A 25,000-nucleotide genomic window follows, 5' to 3' on the forward strand; every position below is an offset into this window, starting at 1 on the left:
AACGGGGCGGGGAAGCAGCAACTCAAGGCTTGTCCATTGTAAAGTGAATGTTGTAAGAGGGATGAAGAGACACACACAGCTCGGTACCAAGAGGCAACGCTCCTTCCTCCAGTGACCCAGAGGGTAGTGTGCAGTCCTCGGCGGTACTTGCCAAGGTCTTGCCAGTGTGGAAAAAAGACAAGAATTTCATGTGAATTAGAAACTGATATGCGAGGAAAAAAGTGAAAATTCAAGGAATACATGAAGAAAAAATCTTGCTACACTCATACAATCATGTACTATACTGTATTTCATGCATACGCAAGAGCAGTGGTTTGGATATTTTTTTGTTCTCTGAAACTAGACCCTTCGCATCCCAGACAACCACCACTGCCTGTGTTTTGATGTTCCTCGGTTGACTGCTGTACGACAACAGTTATTGCGAGTCATTATATACGAGGATCTTCCGTCTTCAGCGTCACTGGAGGACGTGGTGGAAGAAAACATTTTTACCTTTCCGTGTATATGTGTGTGTAAGAGAGAGAGAGAGAGAGAGAGAGAGAGAGAGAGAGAGAGAGAGAGAGAGAGAGAGAGAGAGAGAGATTTACACCCACCCACACGCGTGCGATCTTCTTATCCCTACCAAATCACACACACACGAACATTCGCCTGGAGTGAAATCAAGTTTGTGTGCCACTCTAAGAGATGGAGGAAACCTTGCATGACAGAGTTGTTGTCTTAGGATTAGCTCCTCGCCCGGCCACATAACTCCCGAGTGAGAGTCATGGTGGATGATGATTCATGGATGCTGGAAGGGTGGGGTGGTGAACTTGAAGGAGGAAGAACACAAGAATAAAGAAAACAATAGAGAAGAAGGAGGAGGGGGAAAAAAAGAACACCAAGAAGAAAAGGAGGAGGAAGAGATCTGGCGAAGCACTGCAAGAGGGGAGGAGCTTCAGGTCGGAGATGATAATGACCTGAGAGAAACTAGATCGAGAAATCGGGTTTATGTGTTTGAGAACTCGAGAAGGAACAAAGTCTGCTCGTTTACTGGTGGCTGGTGCCGGCGTAGGAAGCCAGTTTGACTAGATGATCGAAGGAGAGATAGACCCAGGTGGCTCGGTCCAGAAACAAAGCCTGGAAGTTGTTCTTGTGTAGAGAGAAAGAAAAATATATCGAAGAAAACTTGATCTATCTATATCTGTGGCGAAAGAAGCCAGTGCAATCAATCATGTCTGTAATATAGATGAACTTTTGAATTAAGCGGCACTTGATCGGACGTTTAATGATAATTATGATAGCAAAAATTAATATAACCCTTGTTAATAAGCCATAAGGTTTATCCAATTAGTGCATGATAAGAGGCATCGCTATCAGTAGTTTCTTTATTGTCTACTGGAAGCGAAGTGTGAATCTGACCAAGACACAAAAGGACACAAAGACTGGAGGCAGCCACACGAGCACGCCTCAGCTTTTATAAGTTTAAAGCCTCTACAACCTTTTATATGCTGCCGTTTGTTTCATATCACATAAGTGGTTCTTAACGACGTAAGCACAGGGTTTTGCAGCACGGGAGCGCCAACCCGTCCCTTTGTAGCAGCAAGTTGGAGTCGCTGAGGGCAGAGAAAGCTCTTGATTAAAATCGAACGAAAGCACATCTTTAATTTACGTCACAAACACCACTCAGGATGATAGTGTACTCGCTCCCTCCGTGTGGGTAGTACAGTACTCAATAGCAGTAATTCCATGCAGTGTATGTATCCCATAATTCCCCTAAACATTCTCATAAAGAAAGATGTTATATATTTATTATGTCAGATGCAGCGGGGTTTTTATTATATAGTAGGGTATTTCGTTTACCAATGTATGAGCTCTTTTTATTTATCAAGAAATAATCGTCTCCAGAACCCGGGTACGCTGACCCTTCACTTTCACCCGTTGGCTAGTGATATATAATGCATAACATTATCTATAATTCTTGCTTTGGCTATCCTGGAGGAGCCTGGGCGGCGGTGGAGGGCGGATGGAGAAGGAAAGAGGTAGTAGGTAGACGTGAGGAGAGAAAAGCTAACCTAGGAAAGGAAGAGAACAATAACAAGCAGTGCAGGTGAGAGAGAGAGAGAGAGAGAGAATATTGTTACCCAATAGTGCATATATTAACTTATTTTATGCATAGTTTATTAGTTTCCTGGTAAAATGACATTAGATTTCAAGTTATAACATTTTGATTTCCTTACTCCAGTTAAACCATCATATTTCCCTCTTACTTACTTCATATGGTTCCTTTACGTGTCTTCTTCCATCCACACGATATTACCCACAGCTTCACGCCCACTCGTGCGGGGTGCAGTAATACTGAATGCAGGATTCCATGCTCTGGATCCTCATACCTCCCTCGGGCAGAGTTCCTGTGGCCCCAACTAGGGTGCAGCACCATAGGAAGCTTTAGGAACGTCAAGGCTCGGGGTTTGGCCTCTTAATAACTCCACGGTCGAGTGAGGCGCCGGAGGATCACTTTGGGTTCAGTATTGGTTCGTTTATTTCAGAGTGGCAGAAGAATGATCATGTTGGATTGCCCTCAGCCTCCAGAGGAATGTTGAATCTGAAGTCGTGGGTTGGGGATTGTGGGTCTTAAGGGACGTGGGATGAGGAGTGATAATGGCGGATCAGGTCTTAAATAACAGGGGGGTGGAGAGAAGACCAGCACAAGCCGGCACGTTGGTTGACCAGTCACCTGCAGCTGCCCACTCCTCCCGCCGATGCCGCCGCTGCTGCTGCTGCTCCGCCTGTTCCTCCCGGTGCTGCGGAAAACGAACTGCCACGTTCCTTCACATCTTCTCATGCGCCTAACTCGTAACTCTGAGGGCGGCGGTTTTTTCATACGAAATTCTTTTTTGACTTGGCGCTACATTACCGAAGTGTAAATAGATAAGGTCTCGTGGTTGCAGGCGGGTACGCTGGTAATGAGCGGGTGCGGGCCCTACCACGGCATTATGCTCCAGTACTTTCATGCCTCTCATTTATGCCTGATGCAGCAACCCGCCGTATTGAACCACGCACGCACTCCTCGACGCTCGGGACACCTACTGCTCGCATTATTGTCGGGCGGCATTTCCTGTCCACTTACCTGTGTTACCGAACATCTTCCTCTGCTTCCCGCGGCCGTGGTGGAGGCGACGGGTGCGGTGGTGTGAGGTACTCCTGAGGGACGCGGCTGCGGCAGCATTATCGAGAGCCCCAAGGCACATCCCTCCAGACAGACACGGAAGGTCGCTTGTTCTAGAGTCGGCGAGTAGGAGGATACCAGAAGGTGAACCAACAGGAACAACTTAACTTGATATTTGAATTTTAGGAGTAATATATTAGCTTGCATCCGACTCGTTCCAACCTTGCCATTTGTTGATTCTTTTATGTGACACACAGTTCTGCCGTGAAAAGGAATCGATTACAGAACTTATAAATGCAACACTAATTCAAAGCAATCGCGAGGAATTACAAGAAAGAAAAACACGACTGAAGCATGTAGAACAGCGGGAATAGAGATTTAGTCAGAAATCTGTTTGTGGCAAAAGTTTTTCCTGAAGCATGCGTGTGCTGGGAGAGTCAGGTCTGGGGAGCTATTTGTAAGGCGAGCATAATACTGTAAGCTGGTTCATCTTGTGGTAATCAGGGCTGCGAGAAAATGATAAGATCAGGCGTGGAGCTAGTGGTTTGTGATGGTTAACTGTACGCCGAGCCTGGATGGCAAAGTTGCTGCATGCTAGCCTCCCCAGAGCCCTTTCGCCGCCTGCTCTCTAAACCCAGGGACGGCACAGGTATAAATAAAGGACAGGGTGTAGATGGAAATATCTGGTAATGTATATTTGCGTGTTGTAAACGGAACTTTGCAACTTATGCAATCAGAAGCCGCAGTCGCCTGATCATTGCGCTGATCTAGAGGGCACACAAGGTTGCCCGCTTCACTGCTACGGGATAAAGTAAAATGCACAGCTGTCTCTCTTTGCAAACGCGTATGTATTGCACCTTTATCTGCTGTTTTTCCTCAGGTTGATGTTGCTGTTTCATGGATCCCAGCGGACTGAGTCTTCATTTGTACCTAACATAATTTATACCTAGCTTTAGTCGTTCAAATCATTTCCTTCTGCACAACAACTATGAATTGTTCTATCAACCCACACTCACATTCTTTATATAATAATATGAAAATTGATTTCGTCATCCTCTTCCTCTTTAGAACTTAAATTCATTCAGTTCACCCAGATGTGGTATTGGAACCCATGCCTCGAGCGCCGCGCCCGAACCTGCTGAGCCCCACGCCCACATCACATGTGCACGCACACACACTGACTCTCGCCGCCCACCTCCGCCCACATACACCACTCACACTCTCGTTGACAGTCTGGTCGTTTTGAATTTACCTTAAGAGGCTCGTGCTCTCCTCACACCGACGCGCTTAACACACCTGTGGCTCCTCCTGCAGGGAACCATAAATCGACTCATGTTTTCTTGGGTTTGCTCAGCCGTTGTGCACTTGTTCTCCATTCAGTGATATTTGAGTCATCTGTTTAATTTAACCCTTGCCCTCTTATTCAAATATCAGTGAGTAGTGTGACAAGGTCAAGAGAATAAGGTTGGTGTGTTCCTTGTCGCGTTAACGCCTTTCTTAGTATCCAGAGAGAGAGCTCGGCTTAAACGTGTGACTTCTCTTCCTGCCTTGCCCAGCCCTTCCTGGAGTTCGTACGTGTTCGTGGTTTTCATAATCTTCTCTTTTGTCTCTGCTTGCTGGTAAATGTTCATAATAAGTACATTGAAGCTGCTTGATAACAAAGATAACTCTGAGCATCATATTTGTTCAAAAGTATCATGCTTTCATCGTGTTCCTGTTTCGCAAAATGATGTTCAGTCTTAGGTTTTACGAGCTTTACGTCATCAGTCTGTGGGAGGCGATGGGAAGAGGGAAAGTGATCACAATTCCCCCTCACAAGCCGCGATGTCTTTCTCCCCTCGTGGTTGCTCCCCGTACTTGTACAAAGTGAACTGGTTCATTACAGTCAGAGTTCAAATTGCCTGTAATTACGTATCCTCGTCCCAAACAAAAGAATGTCTCCCCCTCCCTTGTTCATCCCCACCAGCAGAGCACTTAGGCGTAATTAATCACATTTGCCACACCTCAGACAGACCGTGCGTGCTTACTCATTCGAACCCGACCTTTCCATTACTGCTCTTGGAAAGGGGGTGGGAAAGACGAAGGTTCCTCAAGGGGGGAGGGGTGAAAAGGAATTGTCCAAAGAGAGGTGTTACTCTATTACTAAAAAAAAAAAAAGAAAATGCAAGAGGAGGCATCTTTAAATGAACCACATATGTATAAACGAAGAAGAAATGAGAGGAAAAATAAATGTTTCCTAACACACACACACACACACACACACACACACACACACACACACACACACACACACACACACACACACACACACACACACACACACACACACACACAGACACACACACACACACACACACCCCTCTAGTCAGACGAACAGAGACAAACGAACGGACACCACCACCACCACCACACCTAGTCAGACGAACACACAGACAGACGAACGGAGAGACAGAGAACAAACATCCAGACAGAGATAGACTTTATGCAGATCAAGAGACAAATGCTAGGCGTATTCCACCACTAACCGGATCCTGTATATCCTTTGTTGAGCCCATCTACCTCCGTAATCAGACATAAGTTGAGGAAATCACGGTTAATAGCATACTTGCCACGATAACTGTGTTGATACAGCCCCGGGGTGTGGCGAGGGTATGAGAACGTCAAGGCTACCCTAGTAACGGAGGCACCGGGACGGGAGAGGCAGGGAGGCAAGGACAGTAAACCAAAGCTGAAGTAAGAGAGAGAGAGAGAGAGAGAGAGAGAGAGAGAGAGAGAGAGAGAGAGAGAGAGAGAGAGAGAGAGAGAGAGAGAGAGAGAGAGAGAGAGAGAGAGAGAGAGATGATTCTGAGAAACTGAAAAGTGGCACGCACGTGTACTATGCAGGGAGAGAGAGAGAGAGAGAGAGAGAGAGAGAGAGAGAGAGAGAGAGAGAGAGAGAGAGAGAGAGAGAGAGAGAGAGAGAGAGAGAGAGAGAGAGAGAGAGAGAGAGAGAGAGAGAGAAATATGTAAGATTAAAAAGTAACCACAAAAGGAAAACACAATTATCAGAGCACGTAAAAGGCCAGGAAGGAACACCAGAGACAGGAACATCAGCAAGGGACTCTTGGGTGGGTGGCGGGGTGGGTGGGTCGGTGGGTGGCTGCTCAGTCCACTGCCCACCACACACAGGTTTACTCATGCCCACACAAAAACTTAACTCTGCAACTGTACGAGAGCCCCGCTATGCCCGCACGCCGTCACTACAAGAACTGTAAACAATGTCCACGCCCTTCTTTCTTGCTGGCCCAAGGTTTGCCTTTGGTGTTTTCTGCCTCCATTGATTTATTCTTTCTTTGTTACTGCCGTGGAATAGTGAGAGGTAGGAGTGTACATGAAAAGAGAATATCTGCTATGAGTGTTGATTGCAGGAGTTATGAGGGTCAGAGAGACTTGTGATATGAGATTTGTGTCAGATTTATGCCCCGTTCCCTGAAAGGTAGAAACTCCCCGAGTCCCACATGAGGCAGGGTGAAAATCGGAAAACAAATTTATGCTTGGAAAGTTGGTGTCGGGTCAGACGAGGGAGTTCGAATCTGGTTGTCCACTAGTGACCGCAACTGGAGCCCCGTGCCTGACTCACCTGCAACACAATGCGTGTGGGTGAAGAAAGCGAACTAGATTTTCTTGTAACTTTTTGGGATTTATAATTGCCTCCAAGGAAACTTTTACAATTTTTTCCCCCCGTGTTCCTGACCTAAGACAACGTGGAAGATTCTACTCGCTAAGACTTAAACATCAGAAGCAAGGCGAAGCAAGATCCAAGCAAGGTAAAGATGTTCGGCTAACGAGAATAAAAAGAGCTAAGTACTTACGTATTACGAGCGACAGATTATGAAGAAGTGACAAAAGTACCACTGACATAAGCAGCATCATTCACCGCACGTCTTTTTTTTTTTTGCGTTCAGTTACAACAGTTACCGAGGAAGATGCGTCACCCTGACCATTACCGGAGTAAAAGAGAGAGATCATGAAATGCTGACAAGAATGAAGTCTGTCGCCGCGGGGTTGTAAAAAACTGCCAGCATTCTTAACCTCCTCACCCTCACCCTCAGTTTTTTTTTTTTTTTTTTGAATTAATAGGCAGCATTAGGAACAAGACCGTAGCAACAGTAAAAGAAGGTCAGGAGCACGAATATTCACACGCAAGAAACACTCTCTTTCTCTCTCTCTCTCTCTCTCCCTTACTCCCAGAACTGTCACTGGGAGACATTTAATATAGATGTCTTGTCACCAGCTGAGCATCACCCTTGACTAAGCTGCAGAATAAGAATGAGAACAGAACCAGAACGAACATCCACCCGCCACCTCACCAGCCACCAACATACACACCTTTTAGCCGCCCTGCCGTGAACACCGACCATACAAAACTAGCAACATGAAGAACACAGTGATTCTTCAGCATCATCGGTCGGTTCATCAGTATCAACAGGCCGCTGCTCGATCACCGCCACAAGGGAGGGAGGGGAAGCGGCGGGCAGGGGACCTCACCAAGTCCCACACCCAAGTTTTTGTGACGTGAGAAAGTCGTGGCGTGGCCGGGCAGAGTAGTGGGAGAGTGGGAGAGGGAGGGAGGCGCCAGGCTCAAGGATGCGAGGCTAACCTGGTTTTGCAATGAAGCTCGACTACTACGACTTTACACAACAGAGAGAGAGAGAGAGAGAGAGAGAGAGAGAGAGAGATTAATCGATGCAGTTTTATAGCAAATCATGAAACTCAATATGTCACGCAAACAACAACAAGAACACGACCACCAACAACAGTAACAACAACAACACAAACAACAACAACAAAAAAAAAACAATATTAAACCAATCAATTTGCGAGTCCCACATCACATCAACACGAGCAACGATAGCCACCCGTCACAAAGAGGGAATTAATATTGAAATACATAATCGCTGTTCCGTTTTCTGTTTATTGATAGATGCGGGCGGGAGATAGCAGTGAGCGAGAGAGCAAACTGGTGCAGGCTGGCAGGCGGAGTGAAAGTCTGGTGGCAGGATTATAAGCCTTGTGATATGCCCAGAGCTCCCTGCATGCAGACAGCCAGCCACTTTCTCATAAGAAGGCTAGTTTCGTTGTCTTCTTGATTCATGCACAAAGAAATTCATATATATTCATCCTCTCTCTCTCTCTCTCTCTCTCTCTCTCTCTCTCTCTCTCTCTCTCTCTCTCTCTCTCTCTCTCTCTCTCTCGCACGATGAGTTTCTCCCAGACGGCCGTTCATTAGCTCCAAACACTCCTTGACCTTTAGATAACTGGTGTATGCTGGGGGGAGTGGGTGATTGTTTGTGAGTGGGTGGAGGGGTACTGGTGTGGTGTGAGGGGCCGTGCACAATCTGTCATTCTCACAATCCTCTCAATAAAGTATTCCCACCAGATTGAATTCCAAAGAGATTACAGGGTTTTATCCAGTGATGTATGATTAAGGCCCTTTCGCTCTATATTCTGCGGTTTGGTTCCTCTGTATACATTTCTTCCTTTATTTTTCTACGTGTGTTTCTGAATTCCATGCACTTTGTCAGCCCTTTACTATTCTTTCTCACCTTATTCCCCTCCATTCCATCCTTCCAGGCCATCCCTCGTTCCCTCTTACCTTCTTCCATCTCTCCGTCCCTCACTCTCTACCTACCTCCCTCCCTCTCCCCCAAGAGTGGCCCAGCCTCCGCCCCTTCCAGCCAGCGAGAGTGAAGGTGACTCTGATGTGGAACACAGCAGGTGGTTGCCCAGTCACCCACCTGTTTAATATTCAAGCTCGGGGACTCCTGCTGGTGGCTACAACAGCCTCTTTATTTACATTTTTTCCCCCGTACACCTGGTCGGAAAAGCCTCCACCCACGACTCACACTTATCATCGCGGCTACGGCTCCTGCACTCCATTTTCGCCTCCCATCACCCCTGGACGCCCGGATACTGAGAACTGGCCGCCTGTCCTTCATAAAGGGTCTGAGGGAGCAAGGGAAGGGAGTGGGTCCGGAGGGCGGGGCAAATGTTGCGTTGAAGGGGAGTTTCTCTGTATTTGTTTTAGTGGGTGTGCTTATTTGCAGAACCGTGTAGGTGTGGTAACAATCGGCATGCAACTGCGGGTACTGAATATGGCTGCGCTTTGCAAGGTTTATGAAGACAGTGATGTAACGAAGATACGTGATCTAGGAACAGTTACTAGTAAAGATTAGCGATTCCATCACAGTATTATTATTTATTACCTTGCATGGAGGCTCTTAATTGCTGCTTACAAACAGACGAGTCACATAAAACCACCAGATCTCATTTTTTGGAATAAAGTATGAGCACGTGAACCGGTAGATAGATATCGAGTACGTACACCACGCATAGGTAAATTAATTTGGACGAAGAGTCGCTAAAAAAAGAGATAGGAGATTCGAAGGAGGAAATTGGTTAGAGGAAGGGAGGGACAAAATGCATCACCTACTAATTCATCTCTGCGCGGCCCCACCTAGATATACGAGGAAGGCATGACCAGTTCTCTCCGTAGCTGGGTAATGCCAATCATGTCACTGACCCCTCACTGCTCGCACCCTCCCTTCCACGCCCCGCCCTCACCACCGCAACACTCTGGCCCTTCTACCACACGAAACAGTAACTCATATAACTCGGGTAGTGCGGGACAAGGTCGCCCATTAATAGTACAAAGGCAGCAGTTGCGTTAGTTAAAAAGAGAGAGAGAAAAAGAGAGTGAGAGAAGGAATTACCTGCTAACAGAACACACCTGAAATTCATTAAGAGTGTGTAGTGAAGGTCGTACTTGTGGTTTTGTATTGTCTTTAATGGTACAAAGGTAGACGTTGCGTTAGTTAAAAGTGAAAAACTTGCCAGCAGAATACACCTTAAATTCATTTGCAATAGGTAGTGAAGGTCATCATAGTTGCTGTTTTTTTTTTTTTTTTTTTTTTTTTACGTTTCCACACATTATACCGCAGAGTGCAGGTGGGTGGAACATGTCATTATCCCTATGATGGCGAGGCAGTGGCTTCCTCCGATAACGCTTACATCAATAATTCATTATGCTCTTCCTGTGGCTTCGTTAAGGCCTTCCTTGTATGGCAACACGTCATTAGGTATCCTTCTTCGCCTTGTTAGAAATGTAAAGTATGTCAGGCCTATTTTCTCTTTTTTTCCCAGTAGCCAATAGCCTTCAGATTGCCTTGTAATAGCGTTAGATAACCCACAGATAGATCCCCAAGTTTGCTTTCACTAGTTTTAGAGGAATTCTTATTGATTCTACAGTACTCAACTCCACATTCTTGGGTAGACCATTCATTATACAAGGCTTTTGGCATGAAGTTGTTGTTTGTTAAGTGGACACCTGTTACTAATCATATGTCAAAGTGAAGGTCGTAGATGGAGCGTGAGAAGGTAGAAATACTTGTGTGTGTGTGTGTGTGTGTGTGTGTGTGTGTGTGTGTGTGTGTGTGTGTGTGTGTGTGTAACGAAGGTGTGGCTCATGGGTGTGGTTCGTTGGGTGAAATGAAATCCATAGTTGGCTCTTGGTTTGCGAAAAGTTTCGAGGTACCTTATGCCTTCCCTCCTTCCTGAATTTCATCACTTGTTCCACTTAATACTCGCCCTGCCACTGGTTGGAGGAAGCTGATATTCTACACTACTTTCAGTCCTAACCCACAGGACATCACAGAATTAATGAATTCATGAAAAGCGTTGCTCTGCATTGAGGTTTCAGCTAGACGTGGACATAAGCGTGGGCTGTGAGTGAGGGCGTGGGCATAGGTTTCCTCATAGGTGTAGGCATGAGCGTGGGCAATGGAGTGTGGGTGTAATCATCAGTATCAGTATTAACATAATTCGATGTGGGCAAGCATACTAGTGCAGGCTGGGTTTGTAGGCGTGAGCATGGGTGTGGTCATGGGTATGGGTGTGGGAGTGAAGGGTGTGTAGGGTGAACCCCGCGCAGTGACCAGGCTGGCCCAGGGTGGGGTGAGGCCGCGCTTCGTCTTGTCTGACAGGTCAACAATTTACATCCCTGATGATTCAAGTTTTACAATGTTCGTTTCTCTTTCTTCTTTGACTCTTTGGAAAATGTGGAAAGGCTTGGTGTTTTGTAAATATCTGGCGGGTCATCGCGTATATTGCGTTCGCGGAAACGCTCGCCGAAATACAACTGCAGTTTGAAATATATAAAATATACGCGTATATATTACTCAAAACTTGAGCGTTGAACTAAGGTAGTGTCCGACAGAAAAAAATCATAATAATATTTTTCAGTCTTCTTTCAGAGGAGGAATGTCGGACTTACCACTAAACGCTTATCCAAGGCTATCACGTCTGTTTGTGTGTTTAAACATTCATATCAAGTAAGAGATATTCAAAACAATGAAATATTACTGTTTTATTATTTATAACATATTTCAGAATTCCTCTGTAGTATAGGTTTTAAATCATGGAAAGACCATTTAAAGTGGACAAAGAAAGTAGTGGAAACAAAGTAATCACAAACAAAGACAGCCTTGCTTAACCTGGTGTGATTCACTCCAGGGTGTTGGTGGCGCAGAGCAAGACACAGGAAGGGAGGGAAGGGTGACGGGGTGACGACCACCCCACCTTTGCCCGCCCAACCTGATATTACTAGGCCAGGTGGAATTTCCTATTTCTGAACGCGCCGGCTTACCCACCCACTGCTGTCAGATACTCGGATAGGAATGAACGAAAGAAAATTAAATTGTCTGCCACCCAAACTCGGTAGCTCGTCATTCTAACTCAGATAGTCGAGGTCGTTAATTCACCTCGCGACCCATAATAAGCGAAGGGAAATCCGTCGCTTATCCATCGTCCTGACTGGAGAACGGATTGCGTCGCGCTGCCACGTTTGAGAGCCATCATGCTGCCTCGTGATAAGACGCGAGATGAGCCGATAGTGTCCCTCGCCTGCTTTGGGAAGAAGGGGCACCTTACCTGTCTCTTGTCTGGATGCTGAGAAGGGAAGTGGAAAAGCAGCAGGAATGGAGAAAGTTCTCACGCATAGAATGAGATAAGGTGAGAATGGAAGAAAAAAAAAAGCAATAGAACTGAGTAAAAGCAAAATGTCAAAAGATAAGATACACTTTACCTTTTAGACTAAAATAATGAGACAGTGACAGTGATGAACACTAATAAAGTGAAGTTCTCAGGCACAAGGAAAGGAGCAAGTGAAAGGAATACATGTGCATGGAGGCAATGCCCTGTACAACAACATCTGGGCCTGATAAAAAGTTGTGCCGGTGCTCCTTCCCCTTTTAAGGAAGGACTTTAGAATTTTATGGCGATTTGAACCATCATCCTAATAGTCTTTGGGCGAGTTTCCCACCAAACGATAATGTTCAGAAGATGAACAAACTCTCCGTTCCTGCTTGTAATGTTTGTCTATTTCTTATTATTATCGTGCCTCAAATGAAACCAATTGTCTGTGAATAGAAAAAAGAGGTTACTGAATGAGATGAGAGCATTGCCTTACGAGCTGAAGTAAATGTTCATGTTACCTCAGGCACGTTAAGAATGAGACATGTGAAAGAGCAACATGGCAGGAAAAGGTGAAATCTTAATATAACTCATTGAAAAAAAAAAAAAAAACAGATATTAAGCTATGCTCTTCGAAGTCGACGGCAGGGACGATAGAGGAGGGAGCAATGAACTTAAGGGTCAATAGAGAAATTAAACCAAGGAATGGAGAGACGATTGAAATTGAAAAGTTTTTATGCTCGCGGAGGCAAGGCGTGACACACCTCGGTTGGAATCGCCGCGCCACACCATTGCTGAAGCGGCTACCGGACCGCCTTTCTCTTTGGCTTCCTGTGTCGGTAATGAGGAAATATCAACTTCTTTTTCCAAGCACAGCACCATTCAGGGACTCGAGGAAATACCTTAGAGTTCTGCCTATTAGTAAGACATAAATATAGCGAAGTTTATGACCCGAAATTGAGATTTACGAGTATATCAAGCAGGCAGGAGGAGACTTCAATAGTAGTAAGGAAGGCATCTCGTCTCTCTCTCTCTCTCTCTCTCTCTCTCTCTCTCTCTCTCTGACGCATGACTCTGCTGAAAATAAGTCATGGTTTTTACCTAACATTAATGTCATGTTATAATTGTAGCACGTGGTTAGCCAGATGAAGTGAAATCGACTCCATCTTTATCGTGTGTATTTTTTTTCTTCCATCATGTAAGTAGAACAAGTCATTCTTATTACATCCCTTCACTTGCTTGTCATCACATTTTATTATCATTACGACGATCTCTCCAGCCCCCGCTGCCGCCGCCGTCACTTGTCTTATCATCACTACGACATCAGCTACAACTACCATCAGCTCCACCGCTCTACTATTGACACTGCTACTACTTCTATCACTACTTCGACTCATGCTCTTCTGTTACCACTACTACTACTACTACTACTGCTGCTGCTGCTACTACTACTACTACTACTACTACTACTACTACTACTACTACTACTACTACTACTACTACTACTACTACTACTACTTCTACACATACCACTGCCTTCGCCACCATCACCACCACCACTACCCTCCTAAAGAGCGCCACCAAATATCTCATCATCACCTATCACTTAAAAACTCATCTTGTGGCCCAACACGCACCAGCCCTCCCACTTCACTTAATTGACCAGCACTGCTCACTCTCACCCTCTCCTTCCCTCACATCTGTACCCTCACCCTTTCAGCTTACTTGCTCTTCCACCGTCCTCGCTTTTAAACAGCTCACTTGTCCTCACTGCGTCTTTCTCTCTCTCCCTCCAAAAACTGGCCTCATCAAAGCTCTTTCCCTCAAGATTTCTTTAACTGCAGCGAAAAAAAAAAATGGACGCAGAAATTAGATTATTGTCTGGACGTGCAAGTGACAAGATGATAATTGATGATGCCTCAATGCAGTGATTATTTATGTTAGTGTGTGTGTGTGTGTGTGTGTGTGTGTGTGTGTGTGTGTGTGTGTGTGTGTGTGTGTGTGTGTGTGTGTGTCTGCATACGACTATACTTAAATTGCTAGGTGGAATGTTATGTATTTCTTAAAGGTTCATGTATATATCGTGTGACAAAGTTATTTTCTGCCGGATTAACATCAACTCAAGTAATTTTCTAAACAAATATAACGTATAAATTTTATAGAACCTTATAAGAAAATACTGAAAATGTAATACAAAAAAAAGACATCGCTAACTTAAAGACATGAAATTATTCCAGTTGACATTTACTCTTCGTCCAAAGCTCCACCACTGAATATGGTCTTTCTCTCAAGTATTACACGGAGAAGTTATTTTCACCAAGCTGTAATGTTGTCCTGAAAGGATAATGGACCCTCGTGGATTATCTAAGTATTATCTGCCTTTATTCAAACAATTAGGTGGTCTGATGGGTGCCCGAGGGCCGGCGTGGGAGGGGAACGCTGTATCAGATTATAGTTTGACAAGCCGACTAATGATCCCGAGGTGAAAGCTCCTCTCTCGCCTGGCCAGGGACCCGCGGCCACCAGGCGTAGCACAAGTCAGGGCTACAAGGGGTTGGCTGCAGTTTTGCTTCATTCCGGGGCTCGACACTCTTGTAATTTTTCTTAATTTAAAAGAATATATAATGAATGATGAACCTTGACGTTAATTATTCCCATAAATCAGTATTCTGTGTCATTTTTAAAGTTTACACACTTTTAAGAATGCATTATTGAGTTTTCCTGATGAGTATGCAGTGATAACGATGCTAAATTAAGGCGCTGAGATGAAATGTCCAATAAATGAAGGCATAACTTGACTCGAGTTGACGTCCAGGAGTGCGGGAGATGATGACCGGAGCAACAGTGGATCCATGAATGCAACTGACAGGCTATTTGGGTTCCACTAGGCTCCAGTCGTGTCAAGCACACTTTATCATCTTTATTGGTATTAATTGCATATTGCAGCGCGGTACAAAAGTAACGAAATCCGCCTGCCGCTGTTATAGAAAATAGGTAGGTTCACTGGAGTGCAGGTGGTGGATGCCCTTCATAAACCATTCTGCTTCTTAAAGTTTTGGACTCTTGGTGGCCCTGACGGAGGCCCGCCGGCTGCTGGCGGCTTGTCTTATGTCCGGCAGTTTCCGAGAAGTGTTACTGGAGCCTGTTCTCCACTCTCACTCTGCTCCACACATTTTCCTTTAGTTTCATCGTGCATGATTTTCTTTACTACGTCAATTGCATGGTGATTAGAGTAGATCAACGAATTATTAGTCATGTCTTTAACGCTTCAACACAGCTGCCAAGCACACACACACACACACACACACACACACACACACACACACACACACACACACACACACACACACACACACACACACACGTCAGCCAGACCCTCTTCATTGTGCAAGTCAGCAACTGGGGCGTGAACTGCTGCGCCACCCTCAGCCATCAGCGGCCCGCCAATGAAGGGATCCACTTGAGTGTCCTCGCCGGCACAGTAATGCCTACCTGACGACGTGGGGCGCTGGCTCTCGTGCGGATTTTATTCTTAGGGTAGCCGAGGGAAGCATATATAGTGCCTCTGTCCTTATTCTTTGTCTCTTTTCCTCCCTCCCGGACACACACAGGCCCTGACGCAGTTGTGTCGAAATTGAATTCATACTTTTTTACTGTTCGCACCAGTGTTTTTCTAATAGTTCCTGGATTTTTTTTTTTTTTTTTTTTTTTTCCTTTTCTGTGTGCAAAAAAATATACCCTTTCCAAATGTGTGTTTTTTGTTAGTTGTGTTTTTACTTGGTTTGTAAAAACACTGCTTTTTGTTGTAGTTGCTCGTAAATCTTACAACAGAGAAAAACTCTTGAGATTCAGGCACTATCACTGGACGGAATTATTCTTGTTGGTCTGGAAAAGAGAAGTACTTTTCCTGCCAAGCTAATAAAGAATTTCTTTCATATGCTTTAGTGTTAGCGAAGGAGGAAGCACAATTCAGACTGACTGTTGTTTTATCAGTCTTACTTTTTTTATTTATTTATTTTATTTCATTTTATTTTATTTTATTTATTTATTTATTTATTTTATTTTATCTATTTATTTTATTTTTATTTTTATTTTATTTTTTTGTGTGTATCGTAGTGCTCCATCTCTGTTTTTCTTCCCTCGCATAAGTTTCCTGGCTCACCGTGACTTAATCTTTTTATATGATTACCATTAAAAAAAACTGACAAAAAAAAATGGTATATGAGGAAATAACAAGTGTGCTCAGTTTTTGCCTTGAGATTAAGTATAATTCCAACTCCACTTGTCTCTTTACTTCTAAAATATTGGTAATGAAATACTGGAAAGACAAAGGACGGAGTACAAAATAAATATCTTGTAGCATCATTAGCCTCTGTCACACTACTGCTTAAACACGAAAAACTGCACATCTCTCTGTAATAGTTTGTGAGTCGCAGTTTCTCTCTGGTACATATCCATCTTGAAACTCAGGATGGGATTGGGGTTAAGGGAGGAAAGAAGAGAAGGGGAAATGGAAGAATAGGAAGAAAGAAGAATACAGAAGGCCACACCCTCATGTCCACCCTACTGGCGCCTCTTTTAACCTTATAAGAAAGTAAACTGCTGCTGGAGATGTTGTAAGATGGAGTTATTCTTACCCAAAAATAAGTTATAAGCACAAGGCTAATGTGAAAAAAACATAACCGGTAATTACGCTATCAATAAAATCCATGTCAATTAAGATTTCTGGCTATAATCGTGATATTACAATCCTGTAATATATATAAAACAAGCACACCAGTAGTATTTACGTCTCGACTAACATAAAGGACACGAACATAAAGGACACGGTAATAATGATAAAAGCATACACTGACTCACAGAGAAGAGAAAATTCCGAGCGCAGCTGTTCACAGTATCGACTAATTTTCTTCCGAGGATTTGTCGTGAGGCACAAAGCTGGGCCAATCCTCTCTATGTGGGCACCCTACACGGCCGCCATTCACAGCCACACTCCCCTTGACACACCGTCTCCGGTCGTCTCCGCTCCCCACTCCCCCACTCACGCTTACAAAAGGCCCTCAACTCAGTAAAGCGACCCCTCTCCTTCCCTTTTTTTTTGCTCTCTCTCTCTCTCTCTCTCTCTCTCTCTCTCTCTCTCTCTCCTCTCTCTCTCTCTCTCTCTCTCTCTCTCTCTCTCTCTCTCTCTCTCTCTCTCTCTCTCTCTCTCTCTCTCTCTCTCTCTCTCTCTCTCTCTCTCTCTCATACATCCCCAGCTCCACATTCTAAGCCATCACCCACCTCACCCACCTACCGTCGTCACTCTCCCCCACCTCTCCACCACCACCACCACCACCACCACCAGCGCTACCCTTCCTCCACTCGTCGAACTCTCCTCTTTCTTCACTACTTTCCTGAGCCTTTGCCGCCATTCAGCTCTGGAGGACATAAGGGGAACGTGCCCGTCAAGCTAACGAAGGTGCTGAGTTTCAAGAGTAGCTGTTGAGACCTTTCTGTTTTTTTCTTTCTCCTCTTCTCTAGCACTTGTTCATATCGAAGACGAAAGGGAAGTGTTAAGTCATTTCACCCTCAGTTAACTCCTACTTGATAATTCAGTAGAGCCGGGAATGGTTAATATGTGCGGTTAAAGAGTGAAATTCAAGTGTTGTGGGAACAGGAAGCCAATGTCGGGTGTGTAGTGTACACCGTAATCTAAATTCAAGGTGTGTTTTTCCTTTTTCATATTAGAAGAGTTGGCGGTGACAAGCAAAAGCTGTTGTGGTTTTCTTTTATTATTGAGTTGTTTGTTTACTCTGTCTCTTCCAGTTAGTCAGTATGTCTGTTTTCTTTCTTGTGTCTGTCTTATGCTTACTGGTTGCTTGGTTGTATGTCTCTCTCTCTCTCTCTCTCTCTCTCTCTCTCTCTCTCTCTCTCTCTCTCTCTCTCTCTCTCTCTCTCTCTCTCTCTCTCTCTCTTCTGCCACACCCCAGTGATTTAATCGTGGATACTTGATAGCTTAAGAACAGAGGCAGCCATCTGTAAATTTTTTTTCTTGGCTCTCTTTTTTCTGTATCACGCAAAGGAAGACCAAACAATTATTGTGGCGCAAGTGGAAAGTGTATATATCGGGACACTCCTTAGCATTTTATTTCAAAGAATATAAGTGCTACGTTCACGTCTACTGGGCCGCCTTCTCCAGCCAAGCATAGAGTCAGGTGAAATTATCAGGCCGCTTGGTATCCCCATAATTAAGGCCCACAGAGAGAGAGAGAGAGAGAGAGAGAGAGAGAGAGAGAGAGAGAGAGAGAGAGAGAGAGAGAGAGAGAGAGAAACGAACACCAACTACGTAGCTAGGAAAAAATATATAATGAATGACAAGTAACTATTTTAAGCTGCGGTAATGTAAGGTAAAGGTCATGCGTGTTTATTTATTTATTCATTTTCATACAGGAAGTTTTAATGAATGAATGAGCTAATATATTCATGTCCACATTTATATACCGCGTCTATATTTATTCAACCCGTTAGCAGGAATGGAAATAAGAACCAGACTGTGGATGCGCATTGAAAGGCGATCAAAGAACACCTGAACATTTAATTACACGCAAGACTCGCCAGGTGGAATCGAAAGAGAAATTCCAATAAAAGTTTCGTGAAAGGGGGCAAAGAAAAGAGCGAAAAAAAAAAAACGTGAAAATGGAGAAAAGATGGGTTCTTGTCTCCAGGAAATTCATTGTCACCAGCTTAATTGTCATCCAGAGAGCTTTCATTTATCTCTGATTCGCCGCCGCTCTTTCGCCTTGCCTCCTGCTCCTCCCTTCTCTTCCACGCACCCTCCCTTCCTTCCTCCCGCTCTCCCTTCCTCCCTCCACCTGTTCCCCGACCGCGCCCCCTCCCCACCCTCGGTCCACAAGACGAACAAAGGAACAAGGTGTTAGTGATCTTTATTATACTCAAAGAAGTAGAACGAGTTTCCTCTTATCTGCTTAATATCATCCTGCGCCTCTTAAATGAAACCAGCAAAATAAAACAGGTAAATGAAATGAGGAATCTCTCTCTCTCTCTCTCTCTCTCTCTCTCTCTCTCTCTCTCTCTCTCTCTCTCTCTCTCTCTCTCTCTCTCTCTCTTGAAACTTTTCTTCTAAACTTGCAATGTAGCGGGATTTAGTTCTGATTATATTTGTTTGAATGTAAACCACCGAGGAGAAATGGCGTTAAAGTTTCAGCAGTTATACAAATAATTAAAAGGCATAAATCGTGGTAATTCAGTGTTTATATTGTTGTTTCGGAGCAAAAACTCGACTGAGAACCAGCGCAAAAGTCTCCCTTAGAACCGCGGACGCAGGTGTGGAAGGCAGGTGTGTGTAGCGTGAGTCACAAGTGGCCTGAAGCACCTCGCCAACCAGCTTTGCCAACACCTGGACCCCGAGACTGTCTGGGCGAACATTTGGGGAACCGCGATTCAACCTGAAGGAGGATGTGACGCGGGAGGGGGGTTGTCCAGAGAGAGAGAGAGAGGGAGAGAGTTTTTTTCTGTACACACTAATGGTAATTTTAGTGATTGTAGAGAGGTAATTGGTATTTCTATTTGTCACCGCGCTGGTAACCGGTACTTAACGTGATGGTAATGTTGGTAATGTCAGTCCCCGGGGCTTGACTTTATATGTGTTAGTTTGCCTCACGTCACCATCTGCTGGGACTGTCATCACTTTGTAGGTCGTGAAGGCTAATGATTTGTAAGTGTATCCTTTTGAGGCTTATATTATTATTTCTTATCGTCATTAGTTGAACAGTTTTTTTTTTTTTTTTTTTTTTTTTTACATATATGATGCAGTGGAATTTCTGATTACTTAAAAGGGAGTGGCTGAAAATACAGTTGTTGAAGGCAATCATCAAACACTTGAGTCGGTGTGTTTCTGTCTGATGGTTGTCTGTCAGCTTGAGTTCTTCTCAGCATCATCACCAACACTGTCATTATCATCATCATCATCATCATCTTGTTTTCCTTCTTATTCTTATTCTTCTTATTCCTCTTCTTCATCAACGCCGCTGTAGTCGTTATTATCTTCAAAATCATTAGCGCCATCAGCATGTGTAAGTTTCTTCAAGGTCAGATAAAGTTATGGAGACAATTTCCTGTTTATCAATTACTTTTCAAGGACGGACGCAGTTATTTATTTTTTCTTCTCTCAGTAATCCTCCACCTGCATTGCTCCGTCTTCCCCTCGCCATGATCGGCGGTTGGGTAACATTCAAGTGTGAACTCCGGCACGCTTACATCACTGCCCTGACATCATGAAATTCCAGAGCTGAATCAGGTGATAGCGATTAGCGACAGTCGTGCACTCAGCCTTCAGTCACCCTGTTCACGCCTGCAGGAGAGCACGCGTCTAGTGGGGTTCCGCTGGGTATAATTTGCCGGCTGCGAGTCATGATTTATCGTTCCGGGACGGTCGTAGCGGACGGCTGAATTATCGCTTCCAGCATCCCGCCGGCGTCTCTCGGCCGCCCGCCTGCATCTCTTAACAGAGTCCTGCCGCTGAAGGATACTATTTCTTTTTTTTTTTTTTTTGTGCTGGGATATTTTGAGTTTCATGGCTACCAAGCTGCAACTATTTACATTACTTAATGTGGGGTAAAGAAATTTACATCACGTGGAATCCTAAGCCTGTCCTCATAACCTGTTTCGCTCTTACCTCCCAGAGGATCCTTGTAGAAAAAAAAAAAAAAAAACTTATCCTTCTCATACTGGGTATAAAACAAAGATCAGCTGATCGTGACCACTACCTTAGCCGTAAAGACGCCAGAGGGAGCTACCATAGCCAAGTCCTTGTGTCGCCCTTGAGGTTAGAGCCAGAAATGCCACACACGCACACACTTCGAGGTGAGTGGTTAACTTGCTACTCTGACCTTTTCGTGGCTCCTGTGAAATAATGGGCCTTGTTACACCAAACCTGCTCTACTTACTGCGCCCCCTCCCCGCTCAGCCCAGCCCCTGTCTGCCTCCCGCCATACCAAACACGCTGGACCGCATTGCTTCAGGACCTGCTCTAGGTGACACGGATGGTGTATTGTTTCAGGAAGAAAAAAATGTTGGCACTGTAAACCTTAGCGCGATCACGGATGATTCTTGTTGTGGGTGTTGCTGGGGTGTGCTTCAACCTGCAAACACCAAGGAACTTCTCTGTTTCCACCGTACTATAAAATTTTCTTGAAATGAAACACTTAAAGATGAGTATCAAAGTAAAAACGTTCACCATAAAGTATCCTAGGGTCCAACCCACGCCGGCGATATACCTAGTGGCCCAAACATGCAAAGTGCAAAAGTGCCCTAATGTATTTTAATGTATTTTACAGCATTTCCCGACTCTTAACTGCTACTAACCGTAAAATGTTGCCGGAGATAACAATCTAGTCTGAATCCAGTTTTGGGGAAGTTTAGCATCCCTCTCAGGCGTGCTAGCGGCCGACCAACTCTACTTCACCGATAACCCGTTTGTGGGTTGCTGCGGTCTTCCTTCCTTAGCACAACACTTGCCAGCACTCTCGCGGGTAGATGCTGGGTGTTGAGCCTTCCTCAGACGCATAAAGACTGTTGGTGCTGGGAAATTAGGGGTTGTGATCGGCAAGTACAGATGAGGAGCCAAGAGTCACATGTTACATATGAGGAATAAAACTTTTCTCTACCACTTGAGAAATAAGCTTGCCTTCTTTAAACGTCAAACCGCTGAAGCAGGTACACGCCTGTATAAAGAATGTAAGATAGTGCCTTCAAAAGCATGAATATACCCTTCACCGACCATAAGAAGTAGTGAATCATTGACCAATTAAGGGAGTAGAGAGAGGAATTGCTATCTCTAGGGAGTACAACGAGGGACTACTGGCTCAGGAACCCCGGGTTGGTAAAAGAGAACGAAGGCGTCAACAGTTTCGACTTGCTGCCCGTGGAAGCTCACCCACCATCTGGTTTCTTCCGTCTCTCCACGCCGTAGCCTTCACCGGGTCCAGCCACTTGCTCCACATACCCACTGCTGCCAGACTCCCTCCTACACACTCTCACTCGTAACTCTCCACACCCCCGCCATGTCATACCCACCACCCATAAACACACACACACACACACACATACACACACACACACACACACACACACAGTACACACAGTACCTACCATTACTCTTGTGCATTTGTGTTAACCATTTTCTATTTACACATTTATTTATCGTTTAAGATCAACTCGAGGCAGTAAATCACTTTTTATCGTTGCTCGAACATTATTGTTTAGGAAGCGTAGTGACTAAAATAGAGATGCTTCGTGTCAAAGGTCAGGTGCCCTTACTGTACAAAGACAAAAACGTCTTTTTTTCCACGTGGGAAGATGTTTGTTTATATGAGAAGATCGTGGTGAAGCAACCATGATCACACTGTTTACTGCAGAGGTTTCTCCTGATCCGTCTCAAAGGCTGGCACATATCTGGGTCTGAGTGTCCTCGAGTCTTCTCCTTAACTGGTCATTTTACGGTCGGCAAAATGTCAATAAGCGCGACAAAAACTATCAGGAACCACACCCGGACCCGCCCACGGTCTCGGGGGCTCTGAACGATGGATTTTATTTATTTAGCTGCTCATGGAGTCTTAGTTCTAGGTGCTTTATGGCTCAGAAAGTTTCTAGTTCTTGCTCCTAAACAACCCGCAGCAGGGTCAGTGGATTACCGCTTCCAGACTCTGGTTTTTTACGAATAGCTATCAGGATCATCCGATTTTTTTCCCTGTGAAAGTGAGATTTATGGTGAGAAAGTCTTCTGAACAAGAACGGCAAGTGCGTGAACACACCAGGAAGCACGTTACGCACCCCGCCGCTGCCCAGGGCCACACCCTAGTTGCTTGCGCCACGAGAGTATAAACATGTCTCTCTTATTTCTCGCCATCCAGGCTTGTCTGGGGGCAACCTTCCATACCCACGGAGAGTCGGTGCACAGTCTGAGTGATTGATTGTGATCGCAGCCTTCTGAGCCAAGCGGCACCTCGATAAGAGAGGAAGTGAGCAAGGCGGTGGCAGCGTTGTTTACCCTGCTTGCCACGCTCGCGGCCCCGCCATTATAATCTCAGCCCGTCCAAGCAGCCGACCACACCCTACCTGACCCTCTTATCTCACCTTGATATTTGCACTGTGATGTGCAGAGTGGCTGTGCGGGAGGGGGAGTGCGGGGGAGGTATAACGGGTGTCCTCCCTGTCCCTCACCCTCCCTCATTCGTTCCCTTACTCCTTCCTTCCCGCTTCCCACACTCCTTACCTCCCTGAATGCCTCCATCTCTATATAATTTGCCTTTTTTTGCCTACGCCATTACTGGCATCTGTATCGGTCTGCTGCTGTTCGCTGGAGGCTCAAACTGACTCTCCTCGAGCTCTGCCACTCAAAAATATTGAATCACTAGCATAGAAAATGTAATGTACGTTCATGCTTAAAACTACAACTGCTGTTTCGTGTGAAGTAGAATCAGAAAAAAAAAAAAAACGGTTCAGTTGTGTTAATCGATCTATCACACGCTATTGAAAACTGAAAGGAAAATCTTCCGCTTTATTAGACAATAAACACCAATTAATCGTTCTCAAAATGGAATCCAAATCTGTAATCAGATCCTTTGCCGAGAACAAACGATCTCGATGCGCATTCGCTCAAGGCTTCAAAGGTTTTCTCTTCCCTCCTCCTCATCCTTTCGTTATTAATAGGCAGGACTTTGGAGCTAAATGGGACGTCCTACTCTTGTGTGAATCCAATGATAAGAAAAGGGAAAGGACGCGCGGGAGAGGAACACGAACATGAATATCTGAAGGAGACCGAGAAATGGGAAGAGAAGTAGAGAAGAGATGAGGCGGAACGAAGGGAGACCAAAGTGAAGCGATAAGAGAAAAGAAAATGAAAGGAGAAGGAAAGAGAAAGGGAAGCACCGGTGGTATGTGATCGTTTCAATCTACCACTACCAACACCACCACCACCACCACCACTCTATTGGACTAACCCTCGCAAAATTAAAGAAGTAAAACGTTTTCTTTAGTCTTCTTCCATTGGTATTTGCCAGAGCATAGCCTTTTATCTTTCCTCCTACGGCAGTATTCCTAACTTCATTCCGTCGACGTTCAGTTGCTACATATCACAGCCATCACCAGCCCTAGAGAACCTTAACTGCTTCGCCTTGTCCTTCTCTCCATCCAGTTCTCCTTTCTCCGTCCACCTGATCCACATTATCTACTGAATCATCTCAACTTCATGGTGTTAGAGAAAGTTGAGCATTATATTTGTGGCTTTCAGGTTTTGTACAATGCATTTATGTTTTCTCTTTCTTTTCAGAGCAAAATGAATGCCACACCTGACCAAAAACAACTCCTCACCCATGCATAAAGGTAAGTTGTGAGTCTCCTGTTGACTGAAGGTGATCAGGTGTAGTATCGGTGATTTCTTATTCAGTTCTCTCGAGTAGGGTATGTTAGATACCCGTCCTTAGCTGTGGCCAAGTGATCGAGGCAGAATTCGGGTAAGAAAATACAGATAATAATCGCGTTGGGACCCGATATGTATACTTGGCGGAGAGAACGGAAAGGTGTATCGGATGTCAGAGTTATCACAGCTGAGGCTTGGGACTCGGCCCCGTGTGCCCTGACGTATACACCTTTAGGCTTGTGTACCTGTGTGCGTGCTGCAGGCTTGTACCGTGCAGTTGTACCATGTCAGCCGAAGATTTCTCCACAGACTCATAGAGGGTAGCACTGTCAGCCTCTTGATAGCGTCAGTTGTGATAACGCTGAGAAACTATGTACGTACTTTGTTCGCCAATGACATGGCTGTGTAAGGTGCGTGCTACATGTCTC

The 25,000-nt window shown here is 45.0% G+C and overlaps 1 protein-coding gene across 4 annotated transcripts in view; it reads left to right on the top strand.

Moving 5' to 3' along the window:
- The window catches only part of LOC135105504 (zinc finger protein rotund-like), a 143,544-nt gene that overhangs the window by 51,042 nt on the left and 67,502 nt on the right, over positions 1-25,000 (top strand). For all 4 annotated transcript variants that reach the window (XM_064013646.1, XM_064013642.1, XM_064013643.1 and 1 more), the window contains exon 3: positions 24,483-24,535. In XM_064013646.1, the coding sequence (XP_063869716.1) occupies positions 24,493-24,535 (43 nt within the window). In that variant the 5' untranslated portion in view covers positions 24,483-24,492. The remainder of the gene's footprint in view (positions 1-24,482; positions 24,536-25,000) is intronic.

This window comes from Scylla paramamosain, chromosome 12 (assembly GCF_035594125.1).
Source record: "Scylla paramamosain isolate STU-SP2022 chromosome 12, ASM3559412v1, whole genome shotgun sequence".
Classification (NCBI taxonomy): Eukaryota; Metazoa; Arthropoda; class Malacostraca; order Decapoda; family Portunidae; genus Scylla; species Scylla paramamosain.